Raw genomic sequence first — 17,568 nt, forward strand, 5'->3', positions numbered from 1 at the left:
GAGAAATATCTGTTTCAGCCATGGGCAACTTTTGAGCAAGAATCCAAACTGCGGGTGGAAGAACAGCGGCCCATACTGTAGCCTGACTAGATTTTTAAAAATCAGTCTATCAGGATAAGATATGGCATATAACAGCTGAACCTACATTCCATTCAAAACCTCCAACAGCAATGCCTCCTGCAGCTCCTGTGCCTGCCAGACCGATAAACAGGCCACTGCCCACATTACTGGACATAAGTGATGCCCCAATCTGTTAATATATTGAGAATAAAAGATAAAACAAAGAGGTTATACTGATTTCAATGTTAAGCATTTTTCTAATGTACATACATTTTCCTGAGACTTGCAACATCTACAAAAGTCATCAGTGTTAATTCTGCCATTTGTTTACAACTTTAAGCATTTACATTCAGACAATAGAAACTTATGTTTTAACAATTACTTTCAGATCTTTTTTCTCAAATGTGAAACCAAAGAAATGGATTCCAAATACATGTTAAAATTACAGGTTTCAGCATTACTCTGGTATGGAAGGTGATATGATCATCATTCCTAAATGTAAAAGTTTATATTGTGGTCTAGGAAACAGGTGGGGAATTTTATCCTGGCAGCGGGGGTCACAATGTCAGGAGAAACCGAAGCTGAGATCCCCGTTTCACCTCTTTTCCAGAAAGCCCGCCAGATTTAGTGCCAATCAGGCACTTAAGTGGACAGTGGAGGGCCTTCTATAGGATTTAGGACCCTTTCGCCAGACGTCCGACTCCTGGAGAGCTGCCGGCACCGCCACCGCGGAGGCAACCATCCTGAATGCTGAGCAGCAATGCTGGAAGTCAGGGCAGGAGGGGTCTCGCAGGGTGGGGGTCGCAGGGCAGGGGTTGGGCAACAAAGGCAGGGGGTGGCCCTCAGCAGGCCCCACCCCCCCACTTCCTAATTCTGGGTCACTCATTCAGATGCTAACAGCCTTTTAACGAGGACTCCCCTCCTCCCACCACCCCCCGGAGCCAGGAAGCAGCCCGCACAGTTTTTCTTACCATGTTTCCCATGCGGCGACAGGGCCGCCTACCACACAGGTAATTGCAGCTGTGGAAGGAAGAGGCCCTTAATTGGAGGTTAATTGCCGAGTTAAGGACCTCAATTTGTGGCGGGGTGGGAAGGCCATTCCCGCCCCTGACTAAATTTCGGCAGAGGTGGGATGGTGGCTGAAATGCCCCCACCACCATCCCACCCGATTTTTATGCTGTCTCCAACTCCAAACCCGTAGGGGGGGGAGAGCATAAAATTCCACCCGAGGTCCTTTTGTGAACAACTAGTCATCCAAGGGGACAAAGAGGAAATGGTAAAACTCATTTTATGAAGGACTTTGGGATTAAAGAGGGTATCTTTTCCAAGCAGAGGCAAATAATCTCTCCCAGTTTGCTTTTATTACTTATTTATCTTGCACGGTTTTTTCCCAGTGGATGGGGTAACAAGTCCGAGTCAGAACATCACTAAGAGGATGCAGAACATTTTGCAGGGGGGAAGAGGAACTGCCAGAGATTGTGGGTCATTAGGGAACTAATACCATAGGTAGAAAACTGAAACTCCCCATCCTCCTTGACTGTTTTCATTGCTTTCTTTCTTGAGCAACTCTTGTAAATTGAATTTACTCCCAACTGCTGGGCTGAGCCATGTTTCTGTAATCCCCTTGATGTTGCAATTTCCTTCCTTTACATAGTTCTAAATCCAGCCTTTTATTTTGAGTAACATTCAGGTAAAAGGAAATTAACTGTGTTGTCTATTATTATCTTTGAGTTCTGAGTTTGAGTTTGTTTACTTCACCTTAATTAATTGTCAGTTTATCTTATTTTCTCCTTCATGTTAACCACTTTCCAAATTCCATTTATCCACAGTTAAAGTCTATTTCCTTCTTTTGACAAGATGTGTCTCTCTGCTCAATTCTGATAGGGATTTTATATTCTCACTTTTCCAAATGGCTATGGAAGGCAAGTATTGTCCTATATGTTACCACTTTACATGTTCCTATTGCCAATCAGTACACATTAAGAGAAACCAGCTTGTATTTATTATCAGCTGCAATTGCTTATCCTGCACCATTACCTCTGGTGGTCCCCAAAGATTTATCTTTGGCCCCCTCCTATGTCTTACAACATGCTACCCCTCAGTGGCAATATCCAAAAACACAGCATCAGTTTTCACATGTACATTGACAACCAGCTCTACCTCACCACCACTGCTCTCAACTCCTCCATTTTCTCTAAATTGTCAGGCTGCTTATTTGACATCCTGTATGGGGAAGCAGAAATTTACTTCAATTAAACACTGGAAAAGCTGAAGCCACTGCCTTCATTCCCTGCCACAAATTCTGTTCTCCAGCCAATGAATCCATCCCTTTCCCTTGCAACTGTCTGATACTGAACTGGACTGCTCACAAACTTGGTGTCATATTTGACCTTGAGATGAGCTTCCACCCACACATCTGCACCATCACTAAGACCGCCTATTCCCGCCTCTAACATTGTCCAATTCCGCCCCTGCCTCAGCTCATGTGCTGAAACCTTCATCCGTGCCCTTGTTACCTCTAGACTTGACTATCCCAATGCACTACTTGCTGGCCTCCCATATTCTACCCTCTGTAAACTTGAGGTCATCCAAAACTCTGCTGCCTGTGTCCTTACTCACACCAAGAGCTAAAGGCTGACAAGTCCCCATAACATGATGGCCTTCATCCTAGGGTCTTAAGCTGCTGAGATAGTAGATGCATTGGTTGTAATTTTCCAAAATCCCTTATGTTCTGGAAATGTCCAATCAGATTGGAAAATTGCAAATGCAAGTCCTCTTTTCAAGAAAGGAGGGATACAGAAAGCTAGAAACTATAGGCCAGTTAGCCTAACATCTGTCATAGGGAAAATGCTAGAATCTATTATTAAGGAGGTTATAGCAGAGCACTTAGAAACTTTTAACGCAATCAGACAATGTCAACATGATTTTATGAAAGGGAAATCATGTTTGACTAATTTTATTAGCGTTCTTTGAGGAAATACAAGCAATGTGGATAAAGGGGAACCTGTAGATGTGTGTACTTGGATTTCCAAAAGGCATTTGATACGGTGCCACATCAAATGTTACTACACAAAATAAGAGCTCATGGTGTACGGGGTAACATATTAGCATGGATAGAGGATTGGTTAGCTAACAGGAAGCAGAGAATAGGGACAGATGGGGCATTTTTCAGATTGGCAAACTGTAAATAGTGGAGTGCCACAGCGATCAGTGCTGGGGCTTCAACTATTTACAATCTATATCAGTGACTTGGATGAAGAGACTGAATATATGGTTGCTAAATTTGCTGATGACACAAAGATAGGTAGGAGAATAAGTTGTGAAGAGGACATAAGGAGTCTGCAAAGGGATATAGATAGGTTAAGTGAATGGGCAAAAATCTAACAGATGGAGTATAATGTGAGAAAACGTGAACATGTCCACTTTGACAAGAAGAATCGAAAAGTAGTATATTATTTAAATGGAGAGAGACTGCAGAACTCTGTGGTACAGACGGATCTGGGTGTCCTTCTACAAGATTCACAAAAAGTTAGCATGCAGGTACAGCAAGTGATTGTTGTCATTTATTGCAAGGGGAATGGAATATAAAAGTAGGGAAGTTTTGCAACAGCTATGCAGGGTGTTGGTGAGACCATGGCTGGAGTACTGCGTACAGTTCTGATCTCCTTACTAAAGAAAGGATATAATTGCATTAGAAGCAGTTCAGATAAGGTTCACTCGACTGATTCCTGGAATGACGAGGTTATCCAATGGGGAAAGGTTGGACAGGTTGGGCCTGTATCCATTGGAGTTTAGAAGAATTAGAAGTGATCTTACTGAAAAATACAAGACCCTGAGGGGACTTGACAGGGTGGATGCTGAGAGGATATTTCCCCTTGTGGGAGAGACTAGAGCTAGAGAACACAGTTTAAAAATTAGGATGTCCCATTTAACACAGAGACAAGGAGAATTTTTTTTCTCTCAGAAGGTTGTTAGTCTGTGGAATTCTCTTCCCCAGAAGGCAGTGAAGGTAGGGTCATTGAATATTTTGAAGGCGGAGTTAGATTCTTGATTGACAAGGGAGTCAAAGGTTATAGCAGGTAGACAGAAAAGTAGAGTTGAGGCCACAATCAGATCAGACATGATCTTAGCAAATGACAGAGCAGGCTCAAGGGGCCGAATGGCCTTCTCCTGCTCCTAATTCATTTGCTCAAATGTGAGTCCCGTTCACCCATCACCCTTATGTTCGGTGACCTACATTGGTTCCTGATTAGGCAACATCACGTTTTTAAAATTATCATCCTTGTTTACAAATCCCTCCATGACCAAACTCCTTCCTATCTCCATAACCTCCTCTAGCCTCACAACCCTCAGATATCTGTGCTCCTCCAATTCTGGCATCTTGTGCATTATTGATTTTAATCACTCCAGCATTGGTGGCTGTGCCTTCAGCTGCCTAGGCCCTAAACTCTGGAATTCCCTCCGTAAACCTCTGTGCCTCTCTGCCTCTGTACCTCTCTTTGTTCCTTTAAGATTCTCCTTAAAAGCTACCTCTTTGACCAAGCTTTTGCTCATCTCCCATAATATCTGTTTGGCAGAGTACTGTGAGAACAGTGGGAGGTCCTTGAGCACAGTGGAGATAAAGCAACAGCAGAGAGAGGGGACACTGTAAGACAGTCGGGGGTCCATGATCACTGGGGGCATAAATGAGCAGCTGAGAGAGAGAGACAGAGAGAATGCTGCAAGAACAGTGGAAGCTCTGAGATCACAGTGAGGATAAAGCAACGGCGGAGAGAGTGAGTGCACAGTGAGGACAGTGGAGGTCTGAGAGCACAGCATGGATAAAGAAGTGGCTGAGAGAGACAGCACTGCGAGGATAGTGGAGGTCCAAGACCACAGCAGGGATAAAGGAGATGCAGAGAGAAAGGACTGCAGGGAACAAATCATCAAAGAAATCAAGGAATGACGACACAGGACAGCAGATAGATGATTGGCTGGTGAGTATTAAGGTTTTTTTCACTGAACTTGGACTAGTTAAACTAATTAATAATACCACAAATAAGTAAACCATTTCAGTTAACTCCCTATGAAATAATGTGACGTCAGCACAGGGGAAGGAGCTGATTGGTGAGTAGCTGGTGAGTCTGTATTTATTTAAATCCTAACTGACTTAACTGAAATACAAAATACTAAATTCTGAAATACTAAATACAGCCCCGTAACAGCCCCGACAAACAAATTTTTCTGCAGCACCTGTGGAAGAGCCTGTCACTCGAGAATTGGCCTTTACAGCCACTTCAGGCGCTGCTCCACACACCACTGACCACCTCCAGGTGCTTACCCATTGTCTCTCGAGATAAAGAGGCCAAAGAAAAATACAAAATACTTAAAGAGATAGACAGGGTAAATGTAGGTAGGATGGTTCCCTGGATGGGGAGTCGAGAACCAGGGGAAACAATTTCAAAATAAGGGGGAAGACACTTAGGGCCAAGCTGAGAAGAAATTTCTTTACTCAGAGGGTTGTGAATCTTTGGAATTCTGTACCCCAGAGGGCTATGAAAGCTCAGTCATGGAGTATGTTTAAAGCAGAGATTGACAGATTTCTAAATATTAATGACATAAAGGGAAATGGGGATAGTGTGGGAAAAAGACATTGAAGTGGATGATCAGCCATAATTGTACTGAATGGCAGAGCAGGCTCGATGGGCTGAATGGCCTACTCCTGATCTTATGTTCCTAAAATAATACTCTAATAAATAAAACATGGCAGGGCATCTCGGTCCCGCGGAGTGCACATCCTGTTTCATGTGGGAACTCCAGGATGCTTCTCATATCCAGGACAATGATATGTGCAAGAAATGTAATCAGCTGGAACAGCTTGAGCTCCGAAGTTGAGAGTTTTGTGGATAGCACGTTTCTGGATGTGGTCACCTCGAAGCTTAAGGGTGTGTAGGCAGAGAGGGAATGGGTGATTGTCGGGCAGTCAAGAAGGACAAGGCAGGTAGCGCAGGAGTACCCTGAGTGCATCTCACTCTCCATCCATTGCCAGTGCTATTGGGAGAGTTTAAATTAAGTTGTCAGGAGGATGGGAAGCAAGAAGTAGTATTAGAATGGAGAAAGAAGTTGCACAAAGAATTGGGAGAGACTGATAACACTGGAGTAAGAAATAATAAGGTATTAGATGGGTAAGAGAAAATGCAATAAGCTCTAAATTGGGTTTACTATGCATGTATGTAGAGTGTGGTAAAGAAGGTTTGCAGGTGCAGGTAATGGGGACCTGGATCAAAAAACACAGGACTGCATATTAAATATTCCTGGATACAAGGTGTTCAGGAATGATAGGGAAGGAAAGAAAGGAGGAGGGGTGGCAATATTCATTATGGAGAATATTACAGTGCGATAGAGAGAGGCCGTCTTATAGGAGTCAAAGACAGAATCTATTTGGTTAAAGCTAAGAAACAATAGAGGTATCATTAAACTATTGGGTATATTCTGTAGGCCACAAACTAATGGGAAAGATATAGAGAACAATTTTGCAAGGAAATTACAGAGAGTACAAAAGCTATACAGTTGTGATAATGGGAGACTTTATACTAATATAGATGGGCTAATAATAGTGTAAAGAACAGTGAGGGGGAAGAATTTCTGAATTGTGTTCAGGATAATTGTCTCGATAAGTATGTTTCCAGACAATGAGGAAGAAAGCATTTCTGGATCTGGCTTTGGAGAATGAGGTAGGGCATGTGGATCAAGTGTCAGTAGGGAAACATTTAGGGAACAGTGATCATGGTATCATAAGATTTAGGTTAGCTATGGAAAAGGACAAGAAGTAATCCAGAGTAAAAATAATTTATTGGGGGAGGACCAATTTCAAGAGGCAAGAACAGATCTGGCTCATGTAAATTGGAATCAAAGATTGGCAGGAAAAACTATAATTGAACAATGGGCTGCCTTTTAAGAGGAGATGGCTCAGGTACAGTAGAGTTATATTCCCACGAGAAGGAAAGGTAGGGCAAACAAAGCCAGAGCTTCTTGGATGACGAGAAAGATAGAGACTAGGATGAAGCAGAAAAAAGGTGCATATGACAAATATCAGGTTGGTAATACAAATGAAAACCAAGTTGAAAATAGAAAGTTCAGAGTGGAAGTGAAAAAAGAAATAAGATCAGCAAAGAGAGAGTATGAGAAGAGACTGGCAGCTAACATAAAAGAGGATCCAAAAGTCTCCATCGGTATATAAATGATAAAAGGAGGGTTGGGGCCAATTAAGGACCAAAAAAGAGACAGTGGGTATGACTCAGGTACTAAATTTGTACTTTACATCTGTGTTTACCAAGGAAGAAGATACTGACGAAGTCATAGTAAAACAGGGGGTAGTTGAGATACCGGATGGGCTAAAAATTGACAAACGGGAGGTATTAGAAAGGCTGGCTGTACTTGAAGTTGGTAAGTCACCAGGACTGGATCAGATGCATCCAAGGATACTAAGGGAAGTAAGTGTGGAAATTGTTCGAAGGCACAGGCCATAATCTTCCAATCCTCCTTAGATGCAGGGGTGGTGCCAGAGGACTGGAGAATTGCAAATGTTACATCCTTTTTGAATAAGGGTGTAAGGATAAACCCATCAACTACAGGCCAATCAGTTTAACCTCAGTGGTGGGAAAGCTTGTGGAAACAATAATCTCGGACAAAATTCACAGCCACTTGGATCAATTTGGATTAATTAAGGAAAGCCAGTACAGATTTGTTAAGGGCAAATGGTGTTTAACTAACTTGATTGAGTTTTTCAATGAAGTGACAAAGGGTTGATGAGGGTAATGGGTAAGGACTTCCAAAAGGCATTTGATAAAGTGCCAGATAACTGGCTTGCCAGCAAAGTTGGAGAACCATGAGAAAAAAAGGGACAGTGGCAGCATGGATACAAAGTTGGTTGAGTGACAGGAAACAGAGAGTAGTGGTGAACTGTTGTTTATCGGACTCCAAGAAAGTATATAGTAGGATTCCCCAGGGATTGGTATTAGGGCCACTGCTTTCCTGATATTTATTAATGACCTAGACTTGGGTGTCCTGTGCACAAGTTCAAAATTTGCAGATGAGCGAAAACTGGGAAGTGTTGTGAACTATGAGGAGGATAGTGATAAACTTCAAGAGGGCACAGACAGGCTGGTGGAATGGGCAGACACGTGGCAGATGAAATTAATGCAGAGAAGTGTGAAGTGATGCATTTTGATAGGAAGAATGAAGACAGGCAATATAAAACAAAGGAGACAATTCTAAAGGAGGTGCAGGAACAGAGGGACATGGGAGGTATATGTATACAAATCGTTGAAGATGGCAGGGCAGGTTGAGAAAACGGTTAATAAGGCATACGGGATGCTGAGCTTTATTAATAGAGGCACAGAGTACAAAAGCCAGGAGTTTATGGTGAACCTTTTTAAAATACTGGATCAATATTGTGTCCAATTCTGCACATCACAGTTTCGGAAGGATGTGAAGGCTTTAGACAGGGTGCAGATAAAATTTACAAGAATGGTTCCAGGGATGACAGAGTTCAGTTACGAGGACAGATTGCAGAAGTTGGGGCTGTTCTCCTTACAGAAAAGAAGGTTTAAAGGAGATTTGATGGAAGTGTTCAAAATCATGAAGAGTCTGGATACAGTAGATAAAGAGGAACTGTTCCCATTGGTGGAAGGGTCGAGAAACAAAGGAGACCGATTTAAGGTGATTGGCAAAAGAACAAACGTGATATGAGGAAAAGCTTTGTTATACAGCGAGTGGTTAGGATATGGAATGCACACCTGAGGTTGTTGTGGAGGCAGATTCATTTGTGGATTTCAAAAGGGAACTGGATAATTATCTGAAGAGAAAAAATAAGCAGCACTATGGGGGAAAGTGGGAGGAGTGGGACAAGATGATTTGTTCTTGCAGAGACTCTGAAGGGACACGATGGGCTGAATAGTATCCTTTTGTGCTGTAATCATTCTGTAATTCTATGTGGCTTGGTGTCTACTTTTGCTTTCTCATGCTCCTTGTTTTTATTCATTCGTAGGATATGGGCATCACTGGCTGTGCCAGCATTTATTGCCCATCCCTAATTGCCCTTGAGAAGGTGGTGGTGCACTGCCTTCTTGAACCGCTGCAGTCCATGTGAGGTAGGTACACCCATAATGTGTTAGGAAGGGAGTTCCAGGATTTTGACCCAGCCACAGTGAAGGAACGGTGATATAGTTCCAAGTCAAGATGTTGTGTCACTTGGACAGGAACTTGCAGGTGGTGATGTTCCCATGCATCTGCTGCTCTTGTCCTTCGTGGTGGTAGAGGTCATGGGTTTGGAAGGTACTAAGGAGCCTTGGTGCATTGCTGCAGTGCATCTTGTAGATGGTACACACTGCTGCCACTGTGCGTCGGTGGTGAAGGGCATGAATGTTTGTGCATGGTGTGCCAATCAAGTGGGCTGCTTTGTTCTGGATGGTGTCGAGTTTCTTGAGTGTTGTTGGAGCTGCACCCATCCAGGCAAGTGGAGAGTATTCCATCACACTCCTGACTTGTGCCTTGTAGATGGTGGACAGGCTTTGGGGAGTTAGGAGGTGAGTTACTCGCTGCAGGATTCCTAGCCTCTGACCTGCTCTTGTAGCCACAGTATTTATATGGCTATTCCAGTTTAGTTTCTGGTCAATGGTAACCCCCAGGATGTTGATAGTGGGAGATTCAGAGATGGTAATGCCATTGAATATTAAGGGGAGATGGTTAGAATCTCTCTTGTTGGAGATGGTCATTGCCTGGCACTTGTGTGGCACAAATGCTACTTGCCACTTATCAGCCCAAGCCTGGATATTGTCCAGGTCTTGCTGCATTTCTACACGGACTGCTTCAGTATTTGAAGAGTCACGAATGGTGCTGGAGATTGTGCAATCATCAGCGAACATCCTCACTTCTGACCTTATGATTGAAGGAAGGTCATTGATGAAAAAGCTGAAGATGGTTGGACCTTGGACACTACCCTGAGGAACTCCTGCAGTGATGTCCTGGAGCTCAGATGACTGACCTCCAACAACCACAGCCATCTTCCTTTGTGCTAGGTATGACACCAACCAGCAGAGAGTTTTCCCCCTGATTCCCATTGACTCCAGTTTTGCTAGGGCTCCTTGATGCCATACTCGGTCAAATGCTGCCTTGATGTCAAGGGCATTCACTCTCACCTCACCTCTTGAGTTCAGCTCTTTTGTCCATGTTTGAACCAAGGCTGTAATGAGGTCAGGAGCTGAGTGGCCCTGGCAGAACCCAAACTGAGCATCTCTGAGCAGGTTATTGCTAAGCAAGTGCTGCTTGATGGCACTGTTGATGACACCTTCCATCACTTTGCTGATGATTGAGAGTAGACTGATGGGGCGGTAATTGGCCGGCTTGGGCCTGTCCTGTTTTTGTGCACAGGACATACCTGGGCAATTTTCCACATTGCCAGGTAGATGCCAGTGTTGTAGCTATACTGGAACAGCTTGGCTAGGGGTGTGGCAAGTTCTGGAGCACAGGTCTTCAGTACCATTGCCGGAATATTGTCAGGACCCATAGCCTTTGCAGTATCCAGTGCCTTCAGTCGTTTCTTGATATCACGTGGAGTGAATCGAATTGGCTGAAGTCTGGCATCTGTAATGCTGTGGACTCCAGGAGGGGGCCGAGATGGATCATCAACTCGGCACTTCTGGCTGAAGATTGTTGCAAATGCTTCTGCCTTATGTTTTGCACTGATGTGCTGGGCTCCCCCATCATTGAGGATGGGGATATTTGTGGAGCCACCTCCTCCAGCTAGTTGTTTAATTGTCCACCACCATTCACGACTGGATGTGGCAGGACGGCAGAGCTTAGATCTGATCCGTTGGTTATGGGATCGCTTAGCTCTGTCTATTGCATGCTGCTTATGCAGTTTGGCATGCAAGTAGTCCTGGGTAGTAGCTTCACCAGGTTGACACCTCATTTTGAGGTATGCCTGGTGCTGCTCCTGGCATGCCCTCCTGCACTCTTCATTGAACCAGGGTTGGTCTCCTGGCTTGATGGTAATGGTAGAGTGGGGGATATGCCGGACCATGAGGTTACAGATTGTGGTTGAGTACAATTTTGCTGCTGCAGATGGCCCACAGCGCCTCATGGATGCCCAGTTTTGCATTGCTAGCTCTGTTCGAAATCTATCCCATTTAGCACAGTGATAGTGCCACACAACACGTTGGACGGTATCCTCAATGTGAAGGTGGGACATCGGCTCCACAAGGACTGTGTGGTGGTCTCTCTTACCAATACTGTCAAGGATAGAAGCATCTATGGCAGGCAGATTGGTGAGGACAAGGTCAAGTATGTTTTTCCCTCTTGTTGGTTCCCCCACCACCTGCCGCAGAATCAGTCTAGCAGCTATGTCCTTTAGTGCTCGGTCTGTAGCGGTGCTACTGAGCCACTCTTGGTGATGGACATTGATGTCCCCCACCCAGAGTACATTTTGTGCCCTTGCCACCCTCAGTGCTTCCTCCAAGTGGTGTTCAACATGGAGGAGTACTGATTCATCAGCTGAGGGAAGGCGGTAGGTGGTAATCAGTAGGAGGTTACCTTGCCCATGTTTGACCTGATGCCATGAAACTTCATGGGGTCCGGAGTTGATGTTGAGGACCCTCAGGCCAACTCCCTCCCTACTGCAGACCACTGTCCTGCCACCTCTGGTGGGTCTGTCCTGCCCCGGTGGGACAGGACATACCCAGGGATGGTGATTGCAGTGTCTGGGATATTGTCTGTCAGGTATGATTCCGTGAGTATGACTATGTCAGGCTGTTGCTTGACTGTGGGACAGCTCTCCCAACTTTGGCACAAGCCCCCAGATGTTAGTAAGGAGAACTTTGCAGGGTCAACATTGCTGGGTTTGCCATTGTCGTTTCCGGTGCCTAGGTCGATGCCGGGTGTTCCGTCCGGTTTCATTTCTTTTTATTGACTTCGTAGCGGTTAGGCACAACTGAGTGGCTTGCTCGGCCATTTCAGAGGGCATGTAAGAGTTAACCACATTGCTGGAGTCATATGTCTGCCAGACCAGGTAAGGACAGCAGATTTCCTTCCCTAAAGGACATGAGTGAACCAGATGGGTGTTTACAACAATCGACAATGGTTTCATGGCCATCATTAGACTAGCTTTTTAATTCCAGATTTATTAATTAAATTCAAATTCCACCATCTCCTGTGGTGGGATTTGAATCCATGTCCCCCGAGAAATACCCCAGGTCTCTGGTTTATTAGTCCAGTGACAATACCACTACGCCATGGCATCCCCCTAAAACAGGCACAGGCACAGGCACAATGGCCTGCTTCTTGGCTGTACCATTTTATGATTCTATGAAATCCTTGACCTTAAAAGTTAAAAGGGGAGGCTGTTTTCATCATATTATTGCTGATGTGGTAAAGAAGAGAATAACATTTAGTAACAAAAATGATTATGAGTTATTACTTGAACTAACCAAAATCAAACATTAACACACTTCAAATAATAGCTACAATAATAAACTTACAGGCCACCAGGTCATGGATTTTCCAGCAAGAAAATATCCTCCCACAGTGCCCCGGTTTGCTCTCACAGATGACTGTAACGCAAAAAAGATTCAGATGTCAATTCTCTTAATTAAAGTCCAATGAAATAGAATATACAGCCATGTTAAAAATAAACTCTATATACCAAGGTTGTTGGAACGCGGTTACGACTGACGTACAGGAACCAGGAACTGCCTGAAAAAAAGTTGTCATCACAGTACTTTAACCTGCGAAACTCAAAATAAAAACCTCTCTGTTTAATTTACTTACATTTCTATAAACTTTCGTTTAAGCAAACGAGCTCCATGAGTCATTTTCACATACAAATGTTATTTGAAGTAAACTGTAATCAAATAGTTCCTGATATTCTGCAGTGTTTTCAGCACGAAGTGGGTTGTTAAATGAAATTCTTAGCAGCTTAATTTTTACTGGATTATAAACATGTAATATATGTTTAATTTTGGTTTCAAAATTTTGAAATGCAATCCATATATAAACACTAGAAAGATAAAAGGTTTTAAGAACGCAACATAAAAATTTCATAATCAGCAACTGATTTCTTATGCATATGCAAGTCTCAAACAATTATACAGATACAAGACAATAATGCAAGAATGCTAAACATATCAAAATTGCATTATTTTTGCCTAAAGATTTCCTTATTCAGTTTTCTAAATTCATCAGGCCACCAAGACTGATACCTCCGTGCAATAAACTGTTTATCATACTGTGCTACATTGACAATATAAATCAGTTTCCAATGTAAGCCAAAGGACATTTTAACTACGAAGGGGAGGGAATACATTTCCACCAGCAAGTGCATATCTTCTTTTTTATGTCGTTGCAAACATTTATTTAATTCAAACAACACAAATCTGCATTCGTTAATGTCTGAGTTTAAGACTAAACCCTTCACTAATTGTTAACTGAGAAATAAACAGCTTAACCCAGGGGATTCGGAACTCACCCATATTCCAACAACCATAACAAACACAAAGTAAATGACGATCACAGTGATGTCTGGTATCTCCAAAGCCAACCTCGAAACTTTGGTTGCTGGTTCCATTCTGAGATGCATCACTATTAATGAATTTTGTAAGCTGCAACTTTTTAAAACTGAACTTTGGACATATTTAATTATTAACATATTGAAGTAAGGTAGTGTAATTACCTGACAAGATGTGGCAATTGATTTTTTTTCTAGCGATAAGCTTCCTGCTGCACAGCTGTACCAATTTTTAGGCTTTTCAAAACAGAAAGCCTATTATTGTAAGGCTGCCCTATTTTAATTGAACGCGACTATTAAGCAACAGTTCCTTACTAAGGAATGTTAATTTCCACTGTGCATGGAGTGGATTTGCTACATTGCAGCTTCAGTTCATGACAGTTTAAGTTATATTCAAAAGTAATAACTTATCAATTAATTGGAAGTTCAGAGCATAAGTGGACAAAAGAAACATTATTGCAGTGCAAATCCATAACTGAAAAGGGGAGTTGAGATTAAAATTCTGAATCTCTCAGCAAATGATGCCTATCAAAAGCCACTGACAACCTATGGAGGTTTACCATCAGTCTCATGACTAGTTGGGGATGTGATATGATAGTTTTGCAGCTTAACTCTGTGAAGAGTTAATCTTTCTATAGCTATGAGCAGTTAGTATATTTTGAATCTTGACTTTAATATTTAAATGTTTATGAAATACAGAACAAGGAAAACTGGCCTCACTTCAAATAAATGGCTTCTTCTATGTAAAGCACATTGTGTATCCTTGCCATGGGCGAACAACTTGGCTTCATTCTGAAAGCTAATTTCCTCTACTAAATCTTGGGATGTGAAGGCAACTAACTTTCATTATCTTGAGAACTGCCAACAATGTTTAACTAAATTATTGTAGCAAAAGAAAATCAAAGCTCCACCTAGGCAAATGCCAATTCAAAGTTCAAAATTGGAAATACATGAAAGTCCTTCCTTGAGCACAGAAACATTATGCTGACTGACAGCATGTGCAACAGTTACTTATTTGTCTTGCAGGATACTAGGTAGTGGAGAAGAATAGGTAACGCCTTCACTTTTTAATAATTTTAGGTTCCAGAACTATTGAAGATTTCAAGTGTAGTTAAATTGTGTTCTTGATTACTTTCCTGCAAGAACACAACACAGCGAATAAACATCCCCATTTTTAAAGTTTGCAGTAAAGCTGATTATATTGACAATCTGCAAATATTGCTGCTTCTGCTGTTTGGCATGCAAGTAGTCCTGTGTTGTAGCTTCACCAGGCTGACACCTCATTTTTAGGTATTCCTGGTGCTGCTCCTGGCATGTCCTCCTGCACTCTTCATTGAACCAAGGTTGGTCCCCCAGCTTGATGGTAATGGTAGAATGGGGGATACATTGGGCCATGAGGTTACAGATTGTGGTTGAATACAATTCTGCTGCTGCTGATGGCCCACAGCGCCTCATGGATGCCCAGTTTTGAGTTGTAATTAGTAATTTGTAATTTAAATGTAATTTGTTAAAACATTGATAAGGTTTTTAGCACAGTTTTAAAACTGCAAATCTAGTATGGTCCATGCTATAAAATCATTAAGACACTTTAATTGCCTTACATCATCAGCAAAACTAACCAAACATTTATATATCACATTTAACGTAGAGCTTACTGAGCAATATTAACAGACATTTTTGTCTGAGCCATAGAAGGAGAAATCAGGACAGCTTTCCAAAAGCTTAAACCAGAGAAAAGACTTGCATTTATGTAGCACTTTGCACAACCAATGGATGTGTCAAAGCATTTTGCAGCCAATGAAGTACTTTTTTTGTCATGTAGTCACTGTTGTATTTTCAGAAATATGGCAGCCAATTTGCACATAGCAAGCTCCACAAACAGTAATGTGATAACAATCAGATAATCTGTTTTTGTGCTGTTGATTGAGGGATAAATATTGGCCAGGACACTGGGTTTAGCGGCCCTGCTCTTCTTTGAAATTGTGCCATGGGATCCTTTACATCCACCTGAGAGGGCAGATGGGACCTCGGTTTAACATCTCATATGAAAGGCAGCACCTCCGACGGTGCAGCACTCCCTCAGTACTGCACTGGAATGTCAGCCTAGATTTTTGTGCTGACGTTCTGGAGTGGGACTTAAAATCATAGAATGGCTACAGCACAGAAGGAGGCCATTTGATCTGTTATGTCCGTGCCAGCTCTCTGCAAGAGCAATTCAGCTAGTCCCACTACTCTGTCTTTTCCCCGTAGCCCTTTTGAAAGCCACAACTGAATATGCCTCCACAACACTCTGTCAGGTAGTGTATTCCAGATCCTAACCACTCACTGCATCAAAAGGATTTTCCTCATGTTTCCTTTGGTTCTTTTGCCATCCACCTTAAAACAATATCCTCTGGTTCTCAACACTTCTGCCAATGGGAACAGTTTCTCTGTATCTACTCTTTCTCGACTCCTCAAGATTGCTAACACTGCTGTCAAATCACCTCTCAACCTTCTCTTTAAGGAGAACAGCCTCAGATTCTCTTATCTATCCTTGTAACTGAAGACCCTCATGCCTGGAACCAGTCTTGTAAATTGTTTCAGCATCCTCTCTAATGCTGTCACATCCTTCCAATGCTGCAATGCCCAGAATTAGACACAATACTCCAGTTGAGGCTGAACCAGTGTTTTATTAAGATTCACCATAACCTCCTTTGTTTTGTACTCTATGACTCTATTTATAAAGCCCAGGATCCCTTATGCCTTACGTCACCGATCTGTAATTATATTTTCTCCTCAGATTAAAAACAGTGGGCTGGATTTTACCAGCCCCTTGACGCCATGGGTCGTAGTGTGGGGGCCGGTAAAATTCTGCAGGGAGAGGCCCGCCTCGACCCCCAATGTCGAGAAGGGCCCACCGCCTATTATTGGCAGCGGGGGGACCTCGGTGCAGCCCCCCCCACCCGCAGCTTGGCGGCAGCACCCCAATTACCATATTCAAAATGGTACTTACCTCTGCAGATTATGCAGTCTGTCATCTCTCAATGCACACTTCCGGATTTTACGTTGAATGGGTATCCGTCCACGTGCTGTCCCATTCCTGAACCGAAAAGGCAGCCGATCATCAGAGGCAGAAGTTTTCTCTACTGAAGTTAAGTTCAGCTATTCAGGGGTTTCACTCTGCATACTGGAAGTGAGGAGCGGTGGGGGGGGGGGGGGCGGGAAATAATAGGGTGCCTCACTATGCGTACTGGAAGGGAGGAGGGAGGGGAATCACAGAGGTCTCAGCTCTGCATTCTTAAAGGGAGGAGAGAGAGAGTCTGGGATTACTGGAGGGAAAGCTCTGCAGGCATGAAGAGAGGTACTGTGTACCCTCCCTCCATAAACAGTGTACATTCTGCATTTGTTTGTGTTTGTGAAGGAGCAATGGCACTCTAGTCACCATGTGTGTGGGAGGGTGCCAGAAAGGGCAGGAGTGTTAAGGTTATATAGATGGTGGGGGCAATCGATGCAGCTGGTAGGATTTTGATGTGGTCATGCTGTGCCACTCTTGAGTGTTGGCCAAGATGGGCAATGCCATGCCACGCCACATAGTTGATCCATGAAAACACCTGATGTACCCGTCAACAACAATCCCTGCCCTGTTAGGAACCTTCGAATAAATGAAGGGTTCAACTTTATTTATCACATGGAAATAGGTATGGCTCATCCTACATTGTGTGATCCTCTGCTCATGAGGATCTGTATGCACCAGAGGCAATATCAGCAGGCAGGTGCAATCCACGTAGAGACCCCCGGTCATGAGTGGCAGCTGCCAAGGGAAGCTCGCCATTACGATCATCATGCATCTACATGACATGCCATTGGATGTCAGAGCACCAGTGTCAGAGGTGATTGCACATGTAGAGAGGGTGGTGACATGTCTCTGTGCCCTGCTGAAAGATGACCTACAGCCCACGGGCTTCGGTGGACATCCTATGCCTGCGGTC

The 17,568-nt window shown here is 43.3% G+C and overlaps 1 protein-coding gene across 3 annotated transcripts in view; it reads right to left on the reverse strand.

Annotated features, from left to right (window-relative positions):
* slc5a9 (solute carrier family 5 member 9) overlaps positions 1-13,693 on the reverse strand; it is a 98,189-nt gene extending 84,496 nt beyond the window's left edge. For 2 of the 3 annotated variants that reach the window (XM_068037166.1, XM_068037165.1), the window contains exons 1-3: positions 13,562-13,693; positions 12,576-12,647; positions 146-250 (exon numbers count right to left, since the gene is read on the reverse strand). In XM_068037166.1, the coding sequence (XP_067893267.1) occupies positions 146-250; positions 12,576-12,647; positions 13,562-13,672 (288 nt within the window). In that variant the 5' untranslated portion in view covers positions 13,673-13,693. The remainder of the gene's footprint in view (positions 1-145; positions 251-12,575; positions 12,648-13,561) is intronic. The other variant, XM_068037167.1, reaches the window with a different exon arrangement.
* Between the last annotated feature and the right edge of the window lie 3,875 nt (positions 13,694-17,568).

This window comes from Heterodontus francisci, chromosome 8, assembly GCF_036365525.1.
Source record: "Heterodontus francisci isolate sHetFra1 chromosome 8, sHetFra1.hap1, whole genome shotgun sequence".
Classification (NCBI taxonomy): Eukaryota; Metazoa; Chordata; class Chondrichthyes; order Heterodontiformes; family Heterodontidae; genus Heterodontus; species Heterodontus francisci.